The sequence below is a fragment of the Lissotriton helveticus genome, chromosome 8 (assembly GCF_964261635.1).
Source record: "Lissotriton helveticus chromosome 8, aLisHel1.1, whole genome shotgun sequence".
Lineage (NCBI taxonomy): Eukaryota > Metazoa > Chordata > Amphibia > Caudata > Salamandridae > Lissotriton > Lissotriton helveticus.
In genome coordinates, this window is record NC_136069.1 from 1,143,577,968 (window position 1) to 1,143,597,652 (window position 19,685).

Genomic DNA, 19,685 nt, shown 5'->3' on the forward strand with positions numbered 1-19,685 from the left:
TGCACTCCTGTATCAAAGATCCTGACTGACTAGCAGTGAATCTGTGGATGTAGTGCATCCACTTTAAGCTCAACTCCTCAAAACCTGAGAATCAAACATATGGAAACTGGATCCAGCACCATCACTCTGCACTTTAGCTCCTGGAACTTGGAATGTAACTAAATCCCGCCAAAGTAGTGAGGAATCTGACCGATAATGGATTCCACCCTCTCCCTTCTTCCACAGGTAATTTAAGTGATCAAATCCTCCTCCTTTCTGTGTTATCTTTCAGCAGCGTGAATTTCCACAAACTGTACAGGTGATGCCTTGGTTCTCACCGGTCTAGTCTATGCAAAAAGATTTTAGGATGCTCCTAAGCACTATCCGCAGACTCCAGAATTTATCTGCCAGCTTCTGCACATCTGCATTCACAATCACATCACTCCAGGAATTATTTAATATTCAATGGTAGCAAAACTTATCTTAAAGATACCCTGCACTCCCACTGGACCATCCATGGTACTAGACCAACCTTACAGTACAAACTTTGTAAAACAGAACCAAAGAAGGACCTCAGCTCCAGACTGCTCCCTTTTCTGAAGATCCCTCTGTTAAGAGAGCTCGGTATTGTTAGTTCAATCTTTTCAGAACAGAAGGCTGTGCTCTGGAAATTAATGTTGCAAGACCAAGAAACCTTCACAACCTCCTCGAGGTCAGATGAGCTGTAAAGTTTAGGCTATTCCCATACACTTGGCCAGTATTCAAGATCATCACATTGCTCATCTGATTAACAATACAGGGATGTTTTAGATTCATAAGCACACTCCTATTTATTTCACACCATTCTGACGCATTTCATATCTAAGCGTAGCAACACAACTGCAAAGCCCTTTAACCATCGTGCACAACGTCTAACATTTCCCACATAGATCAGACTCTCCCGCCCATACACAAGGGTGGTTCGCCTGTTACCTGCCCACCAAGAAGTTCACTTAGGGAGAACAGTAGTTGTATTAAACACTATGCAAATGCTAGAAGCCAAAATGATAATAATAAAAAAACACACAGAACCACATGAAAAGAATACATTAAACTGCACATCCGATATACTTGCGTAAATAAATATCAAAAAGCATAGAGGGCATGACCGACAAACAACAATCATCCATCAGAAAATACAAATCAGAATACATTTCAATAAAGCAAGCACAAAGAAAAGCAAATAAAAAGCACTCCAACTTAACTCACACAAGGCAACCATCATTCTACATCATCAGTCCTTTCACTCTATCACCTTCTTCTCTTGACGCCTTCAATACTCCTAACGTTCGCTCAATTACTCATACTACACCCACAGTCACCAGTGCTGCATAGTGAAAATAAAATCAGAAAGCTCATTCATATTCCTCTATGAGGAACGCACCGCACTGTGAGGAACAATCTACTCACTGACCACCTATAGGAGTTTGCATCATCTATACGCATCACAAAAACGGGCATCTCAAGAAGAGAAGTTCGCAATCTTGCTGCACATAAACTTGGAATCTGACATAGTGACGTTTTTATCCCCCACACACTAAAATGGGAGTTCCGGAGATGCATCTGCTCACACTATTATCAAGCATCCTACTGAGTGGCATTTGTTCCCTTCACATATATAAACAGGCACATCCACTACCTCCATGCAAAACAACATAAAAAGGCATCTCACCCAGCAGGGAACGCACCGCACCCTCCAAGCACAGCAACTGAAGTAGGCATCCCCACCTAATGGGACATGTATTCTCCACACTGCAGAACAGAGATACCACCCTGTTGAGACTGCACTCTCCATAGAAATGTGAATCCTCTCTATTAGAGAGTGACCTCTCCAAGCAACACAATGCAGACCACAAGAAACCCCTTAGTTAGACTGCATTTCCTCCACGCACAGCAGTTCAAAGTTGTGCCCCACACAATTAATAAACATAGCATCACATCCTCTGCTCTTTCCTTGCAGGAATAAACACAATGGACACAATCTCTACCACGTATGGCAAGTACATAAAACAAAAAACAAGAATAACCCCAGTAACAACACATCCTCCACATCGAGTTGCCAAGAAAAATACACCACGCAACAAAGCTCCAAGAAAAAAGCTGCACAGAAAGCAAACACATCTGTACAAAAGCAAAGCACAATTACCAATTCTAAACAAAGAGGTTACTAATAACAATCATAATTTCCTAGACAAGCTCTCACTACCCTCAGTCCAAATTCAATTAAACACAGATATGTTCTGTTTCCGATAAAACACTAACTGTTGCACCGAGGGAAGAAACAAAACTTTCTCTACGCTGCAGCAGAGGGCACAGATGTCATGCTTAAGTCCTGAAGGACCTCTTGTGGACTATCCCAAACACTGCTGCCACTAGTTGGCTACACTGCCACTCTTATTTCCTTGCATATTACTGGACTTCTTACCTTCCTTTTCTGGTTTGTCCCTCTGCTGAAGCATAGCCCATTTTTCATGTTTTTGATTGGCTGAGCTTTATACTTCCACTACCACTTTTTAGGGTACTATTTGCTGGTCTATGAAAATGTCATATATAGGCTAACAACATTAGTGAGCTTGCAATTATTTTCACTGCTGCTCTGTTATCTCGGTCTCTGTACTAATCCTATCATTTTGCATTCACTATCTAGTTCTCCGTGATTTTGATTCTTGGTTGCAATACTTTCTAGGGTGTTGTTGATGTGCTTTATGTCTTTAAAGTCACGAATCGCCCTAAAAACAGAGAAAAAACTGGCCTCAAATGATAACGACCTATTATTTGTGATGTGATAATCTCTTATTGAAAGGTGTGTGGTATTCATGCATCTGAGAAGACTATGTTAACACTATGTTAACAACAACTTACAGTATCTTTTGTGTGCATAACCAAGAACCATTGACCAAGGGATATGAGTTGGGTTAAAGTACTGTAAACAAAAGGAATGTGGTTAATTTTCAATGTTACCAAGTCGTCTTCTGACCTCTGAAGAAAATGTAACATCTGTGAAGACTAGAAAAGGTTAATGCATACCTCATACAAAGAGAACACTCAAAGTCCGAGCAATCCAAGTGGACGCTTGAGGTGGTCACAGTTTTCTCAGGTAAAGATTCTGCATCTAATAAAGAATTAAAATAATATGAGGTGAGCTTAAATCAGTGACAATTCAACCAAGGGCTGTAGAATGCTTAAAGAATATTACGAAATAACAGACTTGGTATCAACATACGTGCCCTGTAAAAGACGGAGCTTTGATTCATACTGGTCAACTACGTGATGATAATTTATGAAAACACACAATTTATTTGTTAGTCAGCTATAATTAAAAAAGGGATGTTGCTTGCATTGTACCAACTGCTGAAACTGTGATTTTAAGTACACATTATCAAATGTATGTCAAAAAGCCAACAGAAATACCGAGCACAATGGAAAAGTAAATAAGTCATGGTGAGGTTTGGCATTTGGATTTTTTGTGTGTTTCTTCACATATTTTCAACCAACTTCCCTGGCCTGCAATGTGCCACCATACCTAATTAAAAGCAAAATGTTGATAGCTGGTTCACCTAAAACAAGTCTGCTCCCTTTGCATGATCACCTGTCTTGCTGTACTACCTCTGTAGGTGGCTTCATTTGCTGCGAGCTAATCAACCCATCGATAGCTGAAACATAGTTCTAAAGAACTGAACACTAATATTAAGCACTATTATAAAGGACAGAGGAGGAGAACTGGTAAACCTGGAGATTTTTGAAGCAGGGCAATCTTGAATCTCTATCCCTATTTCCCAACGTTACCAAAATTGTATGAGCTTGAAAACATCACTTCAAATCGTAGTTCCTCTGGTTCCTTGCCTGCCAAATATGGAAGCCCTTACAGACAGGTACAACACATTAAGCATGTAGGAATTTGGAGAGGGAGAAGAAGTTGAGAAGAGTAAGTAACGAAACAAGGATATATATGAGCTTGAATTTAAAAGTTGGGGGCTGCAATCTTGGCTCTCTGATTTAACCAAAAGAACAAGTTACTTACATTTGGTAACGGTTTTTCTGGTGGATACAGTATCTGCCTGTGGATTCCTCAACTTTCTTCTATCTGCCATGCACAGCATTCCACAGAAACTTTTCTCCATGGCTCTCCTACGTCAAAGAGGACGTCATAATACTATGGCTCCGCATGCAATTCCGTGTGATGTCATAGGAGCCATAAGAAGAACTCGCCAGCGTGCGGATGTCAGTTTCCAATCATTTTTTCTGTGCCTTCGAGGCGAGCAGGTGAACCAACAATGTATACACCAAACATACGTAGTATACAGCAAATGCTACATTCATAAATTTGACTAAGTGCACTGAAATTGGATACACAATAGCATACTTATGAGTATCACAGTATTCCTATTAGAAACATCATACATTAACTACATTCAAACTTATTTTCGGTGTAAGCAGAAAGGCAACTGGGAGGCGGGTGGGTCCGTGTGGAATCCACAGGCAGATACTGTATCCTCCTGAAAAAGCATTACCAAAAGGTAAGTAAGTTGTTCTTCTGATGGATACTGCTGCCTATGGATTCCTTCCTTTTTGAATAGAATCTTGAAGCAGTCCCGCACTCGGAGGAGGGTGCCTGCCTGTACCAAAAAATCCTGTAACACAGAATGAGCAAAATGGCTGTCCTTCTTCACTTCAGAATCCAAGCAATAATGCTTTGCTAAAGAGTGGAGGGAGGCCCAAGTTGCCGCTTTGCAAATGTCAACCACAGGGACACCTCTAGCAAAAGCAGAAGTTGGAGATTTAGCTCAGGTAGAATGAGCTCTAATACCTTCAGGTGACCCCTTCTTAGCCAAGGTGCACGTTATCTCGATGCACAGGGTTATCCACCTGGACAAAATCCTCTTGTGTACTGCTTTCCACCTTCATTTTGCCCAAATATACACCAAACAGCTGGTCATCCAATCTGAATCCACAAGTTCTGTCTATGTAGAAGCTCACAGCCCTCTTAGGGTCCAAACGATGTAGCCTGTCCTCCTTCAATGGATGCAGAGTAGGGTAAAAAGTAGGCAAGGTACTGGATTGGCTCATGTAGAACGGAATGACCACCTTTGGCAGGAAAGCAGCTATGGTTCTAAGCACCAAATTATCTGCATGAAAGGTTGTGAAAGGAGGCTTAAAGCTAAGGGCCTGCAGCTTCTAGCAGATGTTATTGCCACAAAAAATATAGTTTTAAAGGTAAGAAGCCTCAATGGGCAACTATATAGGGGCTCAAAAGGAGAACACATTACAAATGTAAGTACTAGATTAAGATCCCACTGAGGCATGATAAATGGAGTGGGAGGAAACCTATTAATAAGCTATTTAATTAATCTTAAACCTATAGGGGACTTAAAAAGGGAAGGTTGGTGAAGCACACAAAGAAATGCCGATAAGGCAAAAGCAAGCTAGCTGTGCCAGGGAAAGCACAAAACTAGGTTTTCAAAGGGCCAATTAACTTCTTTCCAAACCATTTCACAAATTTCACCCACTTCCCAGCATAGACTGTCTTGGTAGAGAGTCATCTGGCCGATAAAATAACATCCACTACATCAGATGGGAGAAAGAAAGAACTTCGGTTGCACTGTGCAATCTCCTGGCACGAAGGTGCAGGCTCTGGAGATGTGGGTGTAGAACCTGCCCCTGCGAGAGGAGGTCTCCCCTGTGAGGGAGACGGAGCGGAGAGCACAAAGAGAAGTAAAGAAGGTCTGTGTACCACACCCTTCGCGGCCAGTCCAGGTCTACTAATATGACTTGGGCCCAAGTCTTGGTAAATCTTCCTCTGAACCCAAGGAATCATGGGTATCAGGAAAAATGTGTAAAGCAGCTGGTATCCTCAGTCTAACTGAAACGCGTCCCCCAATGCTCCCTTTATCGGATACTATAGGCTGCAGAACGACATGCAATGCACGTTCTCGTGAGTGGTCAAACTGAGGAATCCCTCACAGCCCAAAAATGTGCTGAACCACTTACGGCTGGAGACGCCACTCATGATCGGCTGAATAATGCCGACTGAGACTGTCCACATTTACATTCAGAACTCCGGCCAAGTGATTTGCAATGATTCAAATATGATGGTTCTGAACCCACGACCAAAGCCGCAGAGCTTCTCTGCAGAGAAGATACGACCCTACTCCTCCCTGCTCGTTTACATACCGCATCGCAGTGGTATTGTCTGTTAAGACCTGAAATGACGGACCGCAAAGGAAAAGGAGGAAGACAACCTCTGATTTCACAGACAAGCTACCAGACTTCCACCCCTAACCTTCATGTTGGACTTGCATACACGAGTGTTAAAGCATATATGTTTCTCTCACAAATCAATGTATAACTATTTAGAACCTTGAAGCATAACTGTTTCTAACGATTTGCTGCACGCTGATTAGGTTTACTAAATTTCCATGTAGATTGGGTTGTCCTAAGTTGAAAGATATGTAAATGTAAAGCGCTCCGATACCCTATGTTGGGTCATGTTCACGCTATATAAAACACCAAATAAATAAATAAATGAATAGGAAGGCCTTGAGAACCTCAAGGCATGGGAAGACGACGACTCCAACCAAGGCCGAGACCTTCAACAACATTTCTTCAGGCTTTGTGCTTCTGCCATTTAAAAGCTTTGCCTTCCTATTTTCAAAGTCTTCGGCGTCATCTGATGACATGACAAACAAGCTTCAACACCATAGTAAGATGACAAGCTCCAAAGGCAATCTTCGTTTGGGTCAGCATTGGAAATCTGACTGCAGCATTACCTGCAGGGCTTGAATCCAGACTTCCTCGGAGGAGACCTCTTCACTTGCAACAAAGTTGCACTTACAGAAAAAGAAGAAATCGCCCACAATATGGAGAGCCTAGGGAAAAGTTACGAGTCAACGGCACGGCAAAAAGGGAACTGAAGTCAGCATGCCAACAATGGCTCCGATGACATCGTGCTGAGTCTTGTGCAGTGCAGTGGTATTATGACGTCCTCATCAACGTGGGAAAGATATGGCGAAAAGTTCCAGAGGAATGTTGCGCATGGGGGGTATTTAAAAGGTGAGCAATCCACAGATGGTGTATTCATCAGAAATATGTAATCTCTGACAGATCACTATAGAAAAGGACTATAGTTTGTCAAATTTGGTAGGATTTTAAAAATGACAGAACAAGAGTATTTGAAAATATTTTGAGGACTTGGTGCAAGAGAGATGACAGGGATGAAAATTAGAGGGAAGGTGAAACCGCAGAGGTTTAGGAAAAGAGATTTGTACAAGTTAATGACTTTAGAACTAGATGATGTTGGTCGATTTATGGGTTTCAGAAGAACAGCCATCGTCCTTTCCAAAACTGTGACACCTTCAGCAACTATCACTTACAATGCGCTGCAGTGATCCCCTCTGCTCAAGAATCACTAATACACAGGACATTAAACATGCTTTGCCTAAACATTAACAGGCTCACGCATTACATAAAGGGAAATAAAGACCCCTTCATATTTGTCCATTAAATCACTTGCAAACTAAGGAGGGACTTGGTGATTAAAGTACAAAAAAGGCAGTATGTCCAGATTATTTACAAAAGGTTTCCATATCCATTTTTTGAAAACCTAGACAGACACTGATTTCTTTGCGAAAATTCAGATTAAAGGTAATTAGTCTGGAAAGCAGGGATAAGTCTATTGTTGTGCAAGGCTGGTGGGCGGCGAATATGGAGGGGGGTGATTGGAATTCAACAGTAGACCCTTCTCCAGATAGGAATGGTACACTGTATCACGGTCACTCCAGAGACTGGATTATTTTCTGAGCTCATAAAACTACACAATAGCTGAAATTTGGGGTTTTCGCCGTCCCAATCGTAGGACTAAATTTTCACCAGTTTTGATTTCTTCCTCAAATCAGCCTCCAACCAGCAGAACAAGCCTTCTAGAGAGACGATCCCTGATCGTGCCACAGTTCAAATACGCCCGTTCATTCGACTCTTGACCCCCAAATCGGGCTCATGGTGAATGAATACCTTGAAGTCCATGCTGCCTAAAGAGAAGAAGAAATTGCAATCCCATTTGGCAGATTCCCTTCTACACATCGAGAACGTAAAAGACTTTGAGCAAATACTCCAGGCAACTAGAAAGGCATTTATTTGGGGCAACATGATAATGGACTCTGCCATGCGAAAAGGTGACCTGGAAAAGCAGGGGACACTTGAGGCCTCTAGTACAGATCTCTCGCATGTTATAATCATTCACCCAGCACCCCACTTTTTCAAGACAAATTTAGAGCCAAATTTGAACTCAATGCTCTTTGTACTTCTCAGTTCGAGTGTGCTCTACAGCGAGGGATAAGAAAGCATTACAAATAAGGGTAGAAGGCCGGTAGGCTATTCGAATTTCAGCTCAGAATTAATCAATGTCGACTATCCTGTCAATAGGTGATGAAAGCAGTTTATTATTTATCAACCTCAATAATATTATTGGGGAACTTACTATGACCTTTACTACTCAAAATTATGAGCATGCTGATACCCTGCACGTGGAAGCCAGCATCTTGGCAAAGATTGAGCCGGGCTTTCTCACAAATTAAATCAACGATAGGTGTACGACCAGGAGGAGAAGGTGGCCCTGTCCCTTAATGCTGAGAAGGTAATTTATCAGGCGAAATGGGGAAACCCTTTTAGGAATCTAGAAAGGGATGGTCTTGTTTCTATTATCAGAAAGATCAGATGGTCCAAATTTGTGGTTCTGCCCTAACCTCAAACGCTGCTTGTCACTGAAGTTTTCGTTCATGTGGACATCTTGCAGTTACTGCTTCTAAGCGTCTGCCTCACTGATCATATCACACAATGTGTGAGACCTTACAGGCAATAGTGCTCATTAGCAAAGTGGGTTTGCAACAGCTCTGTCTGTTGAGAAAATGAGCAAGCTGAAGGTCGCCATTGACCTTGAAAAACTGACTGGTTCAAGGAAAGGCTGACAATGGCCAGAGAAACTTGAAAGTGGAATACACAGCTTTAATTACTCATTGGCTGTATCGGACATAATTTGGGGAAAATGCTTTTACAAGACTCAGCATTCCCGGAAGGGCTTCTATCCAGGTGGGTTACCTGCTTTCTGCGGTATGTACATACCTACTGAGATATGACTGGGTTGACTTGGTAATCCAGCTCACCTGGTAACAGTCATTAGCACCTCACTTTCCTGATACACCACTTAATTGCTGTTCTCCTCTGCCTTCAATCCCTTACCTCTCTACCCCACTGAAAACATGGTAGACTACCACTCACCCCCAGCGCTTTTGGCAGATGCTCCACACATATACTGTAAAGACACCGGTAGAGCCCTATCTATATACATAATTGCCTCTTTTTTTTGCACATAATATTCTTCTACAATTTACTGTTATTCATGCAGCTAATTTGTTCGATGGGGTATTGCAACTTCGAATCATGCTCCAATTTGTTATGCAATGCTCATATTCTGAATATTTCTTATTTCAAAATGCTTAACAAAGAACTATTTCTGAAAGCATCTCACTAGTTACATGCAGAGTATAGTTGATCCACTGTGCTCAACTGTAATCAGATGTGTACCTTTTCTGCATGGTCACGCCGGATTGTAAACCTCTTGTTGGACCCTATATTTTTTGCCTGTTTTAGAAATCTGTGCTCTTTACCCTTTGCTAACCAGTAGCAAAGTGCCTGTGCTCCCCCTTTAAATGTTGGTACATGGCGTTTAAAAATAGGTCATGTAGAAATGTAATGTAAGCATGTCCTTTCACTGACTAGCATCAAAATGCAGGGGTGGCTTCTCCGCTAAGGTGGAGGAGTGTCGCCTCACTGCTTTTCGAAGTGCAAAAAATGAAAAATAAAATGAAATGACAATGTTATTATCATTTTATTTTTACACGCTGAGGCAGTTTTGCGGAGCAGGGCTAGGCTGCTCATAGAGCAGGGAGGAGGAGTGGTTGGGGCACTTTCTCAGTGTGCATGACCTGCAATCTTGTGCTGGCTAAAATGTGCATGTTCTCCACCAGCCTGTATTCCAGCCTAGCTGGAGAACATGCACAGGCTCGTAGACCCCGTCTGAGGTCCCAACGACAGCACTCAGACCAATCGTGACGCTGCTGTCATGGTGACAGCAGCGTTGTGATTAGCTTGAGCGGAGCCTGTTTGTTTCCTGCTTCTGTTCCGGGACTCGTGGGAAGGGAAGCCGAGGAGAGATGCAGCCGACCGAAGAGGTAAGTGTTTTTTTCCCATGCCGCTCTTAGTGGTATAGGAAAAGACTGTACATCACCTACTGCAAATGGGCACTTACACCAACCCAGAGGCTCACCCATCAACTGACAGGGAGGATATTACTTAGGAAGATGCCAGAAAGAGCACTTTGGGAGCTCCTTGGCCAAGCAGAATGTAACATTGCTTCTAGGCACCTTGGGACTAACACAAGGGTGGTGTCTGAAGAACCGGGTTTTCTTAGAACTCAGCAGTGCCAGGGACACACCCGAAGTCTTCGGATTCACCTGTCTTGGTATACAGAGACACGGAATACTTCTAGGTGGCGTCAGAGATCAAATTTATTAGCTGCAGCTAGTAACAGTAAACCAAGCAATACAACACGGTGTACAACTCAGGAGACTGCTCAACTTCGTAGAGCAAGACATCTCTTTTTATGGTATTTTCGATTAATTACAAATGCGCACCCACTGCGGCAAATTCTGACCAATAGAATACATTTCACATACATTATTACATTCCAAAAAGCTCACTTTACATCGTACCAACCCACAAGTTAATTATTAGGACTGTCCCAAATTCGATTACCACAAGCCGGACAAACCCATAATTGAAAGCACTACCCATATAATGAAAAGTCGTAAGGAAGGGGGCGTGGCTTGGACGCCGATGTACTCAGCAGCGGGACTCCGTGGCTCCTCCGTAACCGCCCCTCGCACCCACATATCCTGACCCCCGTCGCTGGACCCCTGGCCCCCACCTGGCATCGGAGGGTCTGGGGAGCTTAGGGGACGAACACTGGAGGAGCCGGGTGGCCCTGAGACCCCCGAGATCGACAGTTTCTTCCCCCCGAGGTGGTTGGCGCGCTGCTGGCGCAAAATGGCGGCTGCTGTCCCAGCCCGAACTGCCTGACGCGGGCGGACAGCTGAAGGGAGGAGGCTCGCTGGAGTGGTGGTCCCGGCAATGTCTGGTTCGGAGCGCCCCGCACGCGATCCGAGGTGAGGAGAGCGGGCTGACGGAGAGGATCAACGGCCCCCCTGGAGTGAAGAATTCGCGGGCCGCCTGATCCCAAGATGGCGGCGCCCGCGTGAGTGCCCCGGGACCCGGACTTTTGACCCACTGCGTTGGGGGCCTGCGGTTTCCCCCCCCCTACATGGAGGGGTCTCCCGATCACTGACACGGGAGCAACGGCGGTCCCTGGGCCGAGGGGGAACGCGACGGCGGAGAGCTGCCTGTGACGGAGGGCCTGTCACGAGGCGACATCGGGGGGCCCGGGGGACGCCTTCGCGGGAGGCCTGCGAGTGGCTGTCACGGGCCACCCCCCTGAGTCCCCAGGGCCGACGGGGCTGACATCGCCTGCTCCGCTGGGTGCCCCTGGGCGGGAGAAGACCCGGGGGGCCTCCTCTTGTTCCCCACTCTTGGCGGGGCCCACAGTGGACAGGTGGTGAGTGGCCTGGACCTCCGGGGGCTGTCCTTTGAGGCGAAATACACCTGCTATTATCAGTGAACCGGATTCCCCGCTTTCTTGCCGCTTGCTGAGGTGGATGACCCTGGGGCCCTCTCTAAGGAGCCCGGTGGGAAGGTCCTCCCTGCGCTAACTTTGCCCCTACATGCACTGTCGGAGGAGTGGAAGTGCTCTTGGCCACGAGAGGCGAGGGGAGGCGGATCTGGTGCCGGGGGCTCCCCTGTAGAGGCGACCGAGGTCTGACGGGCCCAGCGCACTGCACCTGAGCGGAGGGGCTTGTAGCGAACTCCGGACACTCCCCGCACAATGGTCCGGGGGGCCCGAAAAAAGGGATTTGATGTGCTGAGGCTCGATGACCCGGGTCACAAGCTGCCGGAGGGCGAGGAGACATCTGGCTCCGGGGGCACGGCCCCGCCACAGGACCCGTCATTGAGTGACATTATGCAGGCCATTGTGGCGTCGCGGGAGGCCCTGGAGAAGCGAATGGACACCATTGGCACTGACCTGTCCTTTTTGAGGGACGACCACAGGAAACTGAAGGAGCGAATTACGTCCACGGAGGCGACCATAAAAGACATTCCAGGTGACGTGGCGACCCTGAAGGCCTCATTGGCGGAGGTGGCGCAGAGGGTTCGAGCGCTGGAACTCAGGGCCGAGGACAGCGAGGGGCGCTCCAGGCGTAACAACCTCCGCCTTGTGGGAGTCCCGGAGAAGGAAGAAGGCCGAGACGCAGTGGCCTTCTTGGAACGCTGGCTGCGGACGGAGGTGGCACCGGAGGGGCTCTCCCCATTTTTTGCTCTGGAGCGAGCCCACAGAGTCCCGTCGCGCCCGCCTAGGACCGGGGGTTCCCCTCGCCCGATGGTGGCGCGCCTTCTACACTACCGAGATCGGGATCACATTCTCCAAGCGGCTAGGGCTCTGCCAGATCTACGCATTGGTAACAGCAAGGTCATGATTTTCCCGGACTTCACCAGGGACGTTCAGCGCCAGCGTTCGTCCTTCCTGGCGGTCAAGCGGAAGCTGAGAGCTCTGCAACTGCCCTATGCTATGCTGTTTCCGGCCCGCCTCAAGGTCATTGCTGACGGGAGCACTCATTTTTTCCTTACGCCACAGGAGGCTTGGGACTGGATAGAGACCAGGGGGACGACGGATGGCGGCACCACCGCTGCAACCACGCCTCGACGAGGATCTTCTGCATCGACACCGTCGAGACGGCCTGGCTCCCCCACTGGCTGGCGACAGGAGAGAGACAAGGCGGTGCTGGCGGTGGCGGCCATCAGCCAGGGGGAGATCAGCCCCTCCAGTAACGGCTCTGAACACTCAAAGAATGCTGCACTGAGCCCGGGCATCTTTGGCTGAAGTGGCTGTGAGGACATGAGACGCTCTATTACACGGTATTGGGTTATGAGGGGAGTGCTGCTGGTTATTGCGGGGGATGGTAGGGGCCAGCTGGCTCCAATTGATCATCACTGTACTGTTGCGGGGGAGGGTAGACTGGGTGGGGTATTTGGATATTTGAGGGGGGCGGGGAGAAGAAGCTCCGGACCTGACTGTCATTGACGTTCCACATAGCCTAGCCTACTTTTGTTGATTGACGCTTGTTTTGCAGGGTTTGGATGGGGTTGCCATGTTGGTTGTCTGTCCTGGGGAGAGGGAGTTGGGTAGAACGGTTTGCAATTGGGTCTGAGGGTTGGGGGGTGGGTTCTGGACGTGTCAGAGGCTCCCATAGGGGACTGTATGGACCACAATGTATACTACCATGGGACCCGACTTAGGATACAAATGTCTCACGTGGAATGTAAGGGGGATGCACACCATGCATAGGCGCCACAAGATTCACTCATTCTTAATTCGGCGAGGCATACACATGGCCTTCCTCCAGGAAACGCATCTCTTAGCGCAGGAAGGGAAAGCGTTGCAGCGTAGATGGCGGGGACAGGTATACCACACTGATTACTCGGCCTATGCCAGAGGAGTGGCCATATGGATAAGGGCGGGGGTACCCTTTCAATGCGCACAACAGCTTATTGACCCGGAGGGAAGGTATGTGGTAGTGAAGGGCAGACTGGATGGGAGGGACATCACGCTGGGATGCATATATGCACCGAACGTGGACCAACCTGCCTTCTTCTCCTTGCTGTCCCGCACATTAGCACCGTTCTTGATGGGCCACCTGCTCCTTGGGGGGGACTTTAATTGTGTATCTGATACTTCACTGGACCGGTCACATCCCCCTTTACTAAATGCACCGGCGAGCAAACTGGCGCTTGCGCGTTCCGGCTGGCAGCGGCGATGGGGGCTAATTGATACTTGGCGGGACCACCACCCGGCAGACAGGGACTACTCCTTCTTTTCCTCCCTTCACGAACTTCACATCTGCATAGATGCCTTCCTGTGCTCCCCGGTAGTGCACGGTGAAATGTCCCATAGCGAATACCTTACGTGCACGATTTCCGACCATAACCCGCTGCTGTTGCACCTGCGCTGGTCGTGGTACCGCCCGCGCATTCCCACCTGGAAACTTTGCCCCGAGGCGCTAGATGATCAGTGCTTCCGGGCCACGATAGCCATGGATATAGAATCGTATTTTCGAGATAAAGCGGGGACTGCGGGATCGGCGACAATAGAGTGGGATGCCTTTAAATCGGTGGTGCGCGGACGTTGCATTGCGGCGGGGTCGGGGGTGCGGAGGACCCTGCTCGGCGCAATCGACCAGGAGGACACGAAGCTACGCTTGCTGGAGAAGGACCGACCTGAGCGCCCAGGCATTCAGGAGGCACTCCTTGAGGCGAGGGAGTCGGTGGCGGCGACGGTTTGAGCGCCTCAGATGCTTCGATCACAAAGCCTACCTTAGACGTGCGCATTTGGAACGGGACAAATCCGGGGCGCTCTTGGCCTGGCTAGCCAATCCGGCTCGCCGAAGTTCGGTTATCCTCGAACTCAGAGATCATGCGGGAGTGGCGCGATACGACCAACAGGGGATAAATGAGTTATTCCATGACTATTACACGGAGCTCTATCGCAGCCGGGTGCATCCGCGGGAGACTGACTTCCAGAGCTTCCTGGAGGGGCTGGAGCTACCGAAATTGGAGGAGGAGGCTGCAAAGCCTCTAGGGGCTAAGATTGATGAAAGGGAGGTGAAAGTTGCGTTCAAGATTATGGCGCGGAACAAAACACCGGGCGCTGATGGCCTGCCGACAGAGTTCTACCACACCTACGCCGACCTCCTGGCACCCCGACTGACAAGGCTATACAATGAGGCTAAACGTTGGGCAGTCTCCCGAAGACCACTGGCGAGGCGCTCATTGTCCCCCCTATTGAAACCTGGCAAACCACCTTGGGACAGATCGGCGTACCGCCCGCTGTCCATGCTTAACCTGGACTACAAGATCTTGAGCAAAATGTTGGCGACGCGCCTACTCCCCCACATGACCACCCTGATCCACATGGACCAGTCGGGCTTTATCCCGACCCGTAACACTGCGCTTAATATACGGCGGCTTCTCCACGTCCTGGAGGCAGACACCTACGAGGTGGACGAGGCAGCGGTATTTGCAGTTGATATGGAAAAAGCTTTTGACAGCCTGGAATGGCCGTATCTTTTCCATGTTATGAGCGCCATGGGATTGGGTGCGGATTTTGTGGACTGGACGGCACTCTTATACGAGAACGCTACGGCGAGAGTCAGAACGGGCGGCGTAATATCGGAGGCTTGCGTGGTGGGAAGAGGCACGCGGCAGGGTTGCCCACTCTCGCCCCTGTTGTTTGCCATAGCGATCGAGCCGTTAGCGGCGCATGCCCGCATGGGACGAGCATACCAGGGATTGGACGTATATGGACAGGTACATCATATCGCATTATATGCTGATGACCTCCTGCTGTTTCTGGCGGACACTGCGGCCTCCCTGCGGGGAGCTAAGGCTCTACTACAAGCGTTGAGCTGGGTGTCCGGGCTCCGAGTGAACTGGACGAAATCGTACCTGTTCCCGACTAGGGCGTGTGAACCCTGTCCACACTCTTCGGAAGGAGTGACTTGGGAGGAGAGGAGCCTTCGATACCGGGGCACTTCAATCTACCATACTACCGTAGACATTCTAGAGGGCAACCTTGGATCGGCAATCCGACTCACTAAAACGAACTTTGACTTCTCGGGCACGCTCCCCCTTTCACTGGCGGGAAGGGTGGCGCTCCTTAAGATGGTGACGCTGCCTCGGCTGCTCTATTTTTTTCGGACCCTTCCGGTCTGGATTCCGGCGAGCTACTTTCGCCAGCTGCGGTCCATGGTGACCGGCTTCCTGTGGGGCTCAGGTAGGCGCAGAGTGGCGCTGACCACGCTTCTGCGGCCTCGAGCTGAGGGGGGACTAGCGGTGCCGGACTACGAGCTGTACTACCTAACGGCCCAGCTGCAGTGGTTGACACAGTGGGTAGCGAGAGCCACGAGGGAGGAAAGCGGATCTGATGAGCCGGTGGGACCAGTGCAGGTGATCGCCCGGATCATACTGGGCCTGCCGATGGGAGACCTCCATCTTACCCAAGAATTTGCGACGGTTCGGAAATGCTGGAATAGATATCGGCGGAGAGGCCACATTGCGGTGCCGTACGCACCGGAGATCCCGCTCAAACTATGCAGGGCGCTCCCGCACGGGGGCTCATGGCACCGACTAGAGAACTGGGAAAACCAGGGACTGCTAACCATTGGGGACCTCTATGACAACGGGGCTCTCATGCCCTTCGACCTCCTGCGGGATCGCTTCGGACTGCCGGGGGGAGACTTCCTCCTTCATGCTGCGCGGACTGCGGCGATACGTAAACACTGGAAGGCGGGCCTGGTGGAACCTCTGCTATCCCCGGTTTGTCAATACGTAGTAATGGCCGCGGGGACGGTTAAGGCTATAACGTGCCTCTATAAACGCATGACTGCGGAGACTCGACTCAGACCCCGCTAGCGGTTCTGAAGGCGAAATGGGAGGCGGACTTAACGACGGATATCCCTGACACGGCGTGGTCTGGCATAGTTGAACGGGCCTGGAAAGGGACGCGCAATGCAAGGTTTGAGCTGGTGCATTTTTACATCCTACACAGAGCGTACCTGACCCCTGACAAGCTCCATAGGTACTTCCCGACACATTCAGCAACCTGCCCGCGCTGCCCGGCGGAGGTGGCTGATTTCCAGCACATGTTCTGTTCCTGCCCAGCACTGGACTCCTTTTGGCGAGGGGTGGTGGAGACTCTGCGGGAGGTCACTGAGAGGGATTTGCAACCCACAATGGCACACTGCGTCCTACACTGGTTCCCACACACATCGAAAAACAAAATCATTAGTAAATTCCTAGACCTCGGTCTGCTGTTAGCGAAGCGAACCATAACGTCCCAATGGAAGGCAAATAGGGGGCCCACAGTGGAAAGGTGGCGAGCTGAGCTCATTAAATGGGCCACCTGTGAAGGGGAGATACGTCTGCAACTGGCGCTTAGAGCAGGCCCTGATACTGCTATGGAGCGGGCCCGGGCCTGGGAGCGGCTGGTGCTGGAGCTCACGCTACCGTCTTCCGACAGCGGGGACTCCCCTGCAAGTAGCTCTGGGCCTTAGACACTGTGGCTTGGATGGGCGCTCAGCCCAGACCCCTCCTGAGATCGCCCAGCGCCCCACGTGCTGACTGCACTTTCCTACGACTTAATCCTGATTGTTGGGCTCATACCTGCTGTGCCCGCGAAGAAACCGGGCTTGCTCCTGTGGACCTCTGACACGCCAGGGGAGAGGGGTGGGGGGGGAGTGGGATAGGGGGCTAGGGGGGTAAGGGTTGATAGGGTTCAGGGGAGGGGGTTTGGGCGATGGAGGGCAGTTGTTTGTTTTTGTTCAAATGCTCTCTGGCTCAGATGCAGGGAGAATAGGAAGATTAGAAAAGCAGCCATATGCGTTACCTGAGAATTAGCTCTCTGTGAGTACCCTGGCAGGTTTTAGCGACTATTGAACTGCTGTGTACTGCCGCTCGACCTCCGGGATGTGAGCTGAATGGCCGTGTTAGACTACGTTTTCCTTATCAGAACTGATATACCATGACTATACGATATTGCCTGCATTGATGTCTTGTTTATACGGATATTCCTGCTGCAATAAAAATTCTTTAAAAAAACATGAAAAGTCGTAAGGAAGGAAACAATTCAGATGTGGAGTAAGATAAGATATGTGTAAGGCAACTAAAAGTTAACGATATCCTGAACATTGATTGGGAATTACAGACAACGATCAGCTAGAGAAAACTGGCTTCGCAAAGGGTCAGTTTCAGGTGACGGGGTCAGCATCTTTGCAGTTCACTCGCAAATCGAAAAGGGCCTGTTTAATGCTTACATGAACAACAAGGCCCATGCAACTTCGTTCGTTTGTTTACCACCTAGGCCTACGTGAGGGCAACACAAAATGGCATCTTCGAACAACGCAAACAAAATAGAGTCCGGTCCCGAAAACCACGGAACCTCATGTCTAGTTCATGGATCACTAGGCTAAACATCTCACAAACCTTTGATACTTCAAATGTTGCTAAAATGAGTCACAATGAATTGGTAAATGCTAACATCTGGTACTTACAATGACACAGTTTAAGATATGATGTGTGCCACGCACATTATATTCTTATTGTATATTTATATATCTATACTACTATTACAAAGGAAGAACTTTGAACCTTTGAGGCGGGTAAACTCGGGAACCACAGCGCCAATCCACACACCCGATACATTGTAATTGTCACGGTGTGCAGATGGACATAGGCTATATAAATTAAAAAAAATATAAGTCATTAAAAAAATGTACGAGAAAAAAAAAGTAGTCCCATGGAAGTAGCGCCGGCCACGACGTGCGTGCTGACATCGGGAGCGCGGGGAGGAGCGGCGTCCAGGAGCGGCGGACACGAGCACGGGGAGGAGCTGTGGGAGGAGCTGCGGACCGGTGAACTCAGGAGCGCGGGTAGGTGCGGCGGATGAGGTAAGGCTCCAGGGGACCCACGGACAATGTCGGGGCGGGCGGGGGCCCTGAAGCCAAGGTCGGGACGGGCTGCTACTCCGGGGGACCCACAGACAATGTCGGGGGAGGCGGGGGCCCTGAAGCCTGATTGCTCCCGGACAAGGTCGGGACGGGCTGCTAGTGTGTATTATATATATATATATATATATATATATATATATAGCTATATATATATATATATATAGCTACATGTATATATAGCTACATATATATATATAGCTATATATATATAGCTATATATATATATATAGCTACATATACACACATATATATATATATATATATATATATATATATATAGCTATATCGATCTATATCTATCTATCTGTATATATATATATATATATATATACTTCTTTTAAGACGTTAGCAACAATGAGAAACACATCCATTGCTAGGTTATTGGACAGCTTAGAATCACGCCTTTAAACACTTCAGCCTTGACATATAAGCAAAGTACATGGATGTACGCTATGAGCATTCATTCACCAAATGACAAGGATGGCGAATTGACGTCATAACGTACATAAAAGGCATATCTGTCGAGTGCTATTGTAATGGGCTTCTGGTAGGAGTAAACAAATCCGCGCTGGTTAAGCTTCAAGTTCTTCAGAACTCTGCAGCAAGACTGCTTTTTGGATTAGCCAAATTTACATCAGCAAAACAGGCTCTTAAAACGTTACATTAGTTAGCCATGGAAAAGCGTATATGTTCAAGGGCATGTGTATTGCCTTCAAGTCACTGCAGGGCGCTGGACCCTGCTACGTGAGGAAGCGCTTTAAATGGTACACTCCCTGTCGAACCTTGCGCTCAACCTCATTGAAGCTAGTAGAGGAACCCAAGTTTCATCTTCAGAGAAGGGGTGGTAAAAGCTTTTTCAGTATTTCCACTAGATGGTGGAACAAGCTACCTTTTGATTTGAGAAATGCCCCGATCTGTTATCCTTCAGGAGAGGCCTAAAGACTT

The 19,685-nt window shown here is 48.3% G+C and overlaps 1 protein-coding gene across 2 annotated transcripts in view; it reads right to left on the minus strand.

Annotated features, from left to right (window-relative positions):
- Nucleotides 1–19,685, minus strand: part of LONRF2 (LON peptidase N-terminal domain and ring finger 2) — a 203,813-nt gene that overhangs the window by 94,312 nt on the left and 89,816 nt on the right. For both annotated transcript variants that reach the window (XM_078658018.1, XM_078658017.1), the window contains exon 6: nucleotides 3,046–3,130. In XM_078658018.1, coding sequence (XP_078514144.1) covers nucleotides 3,046–3,130 — 85 coding nt within the window. The remainder of the gene's footprint in view (nucleotides 1–3,045; nucleotides 3,131–19,685) is intronic.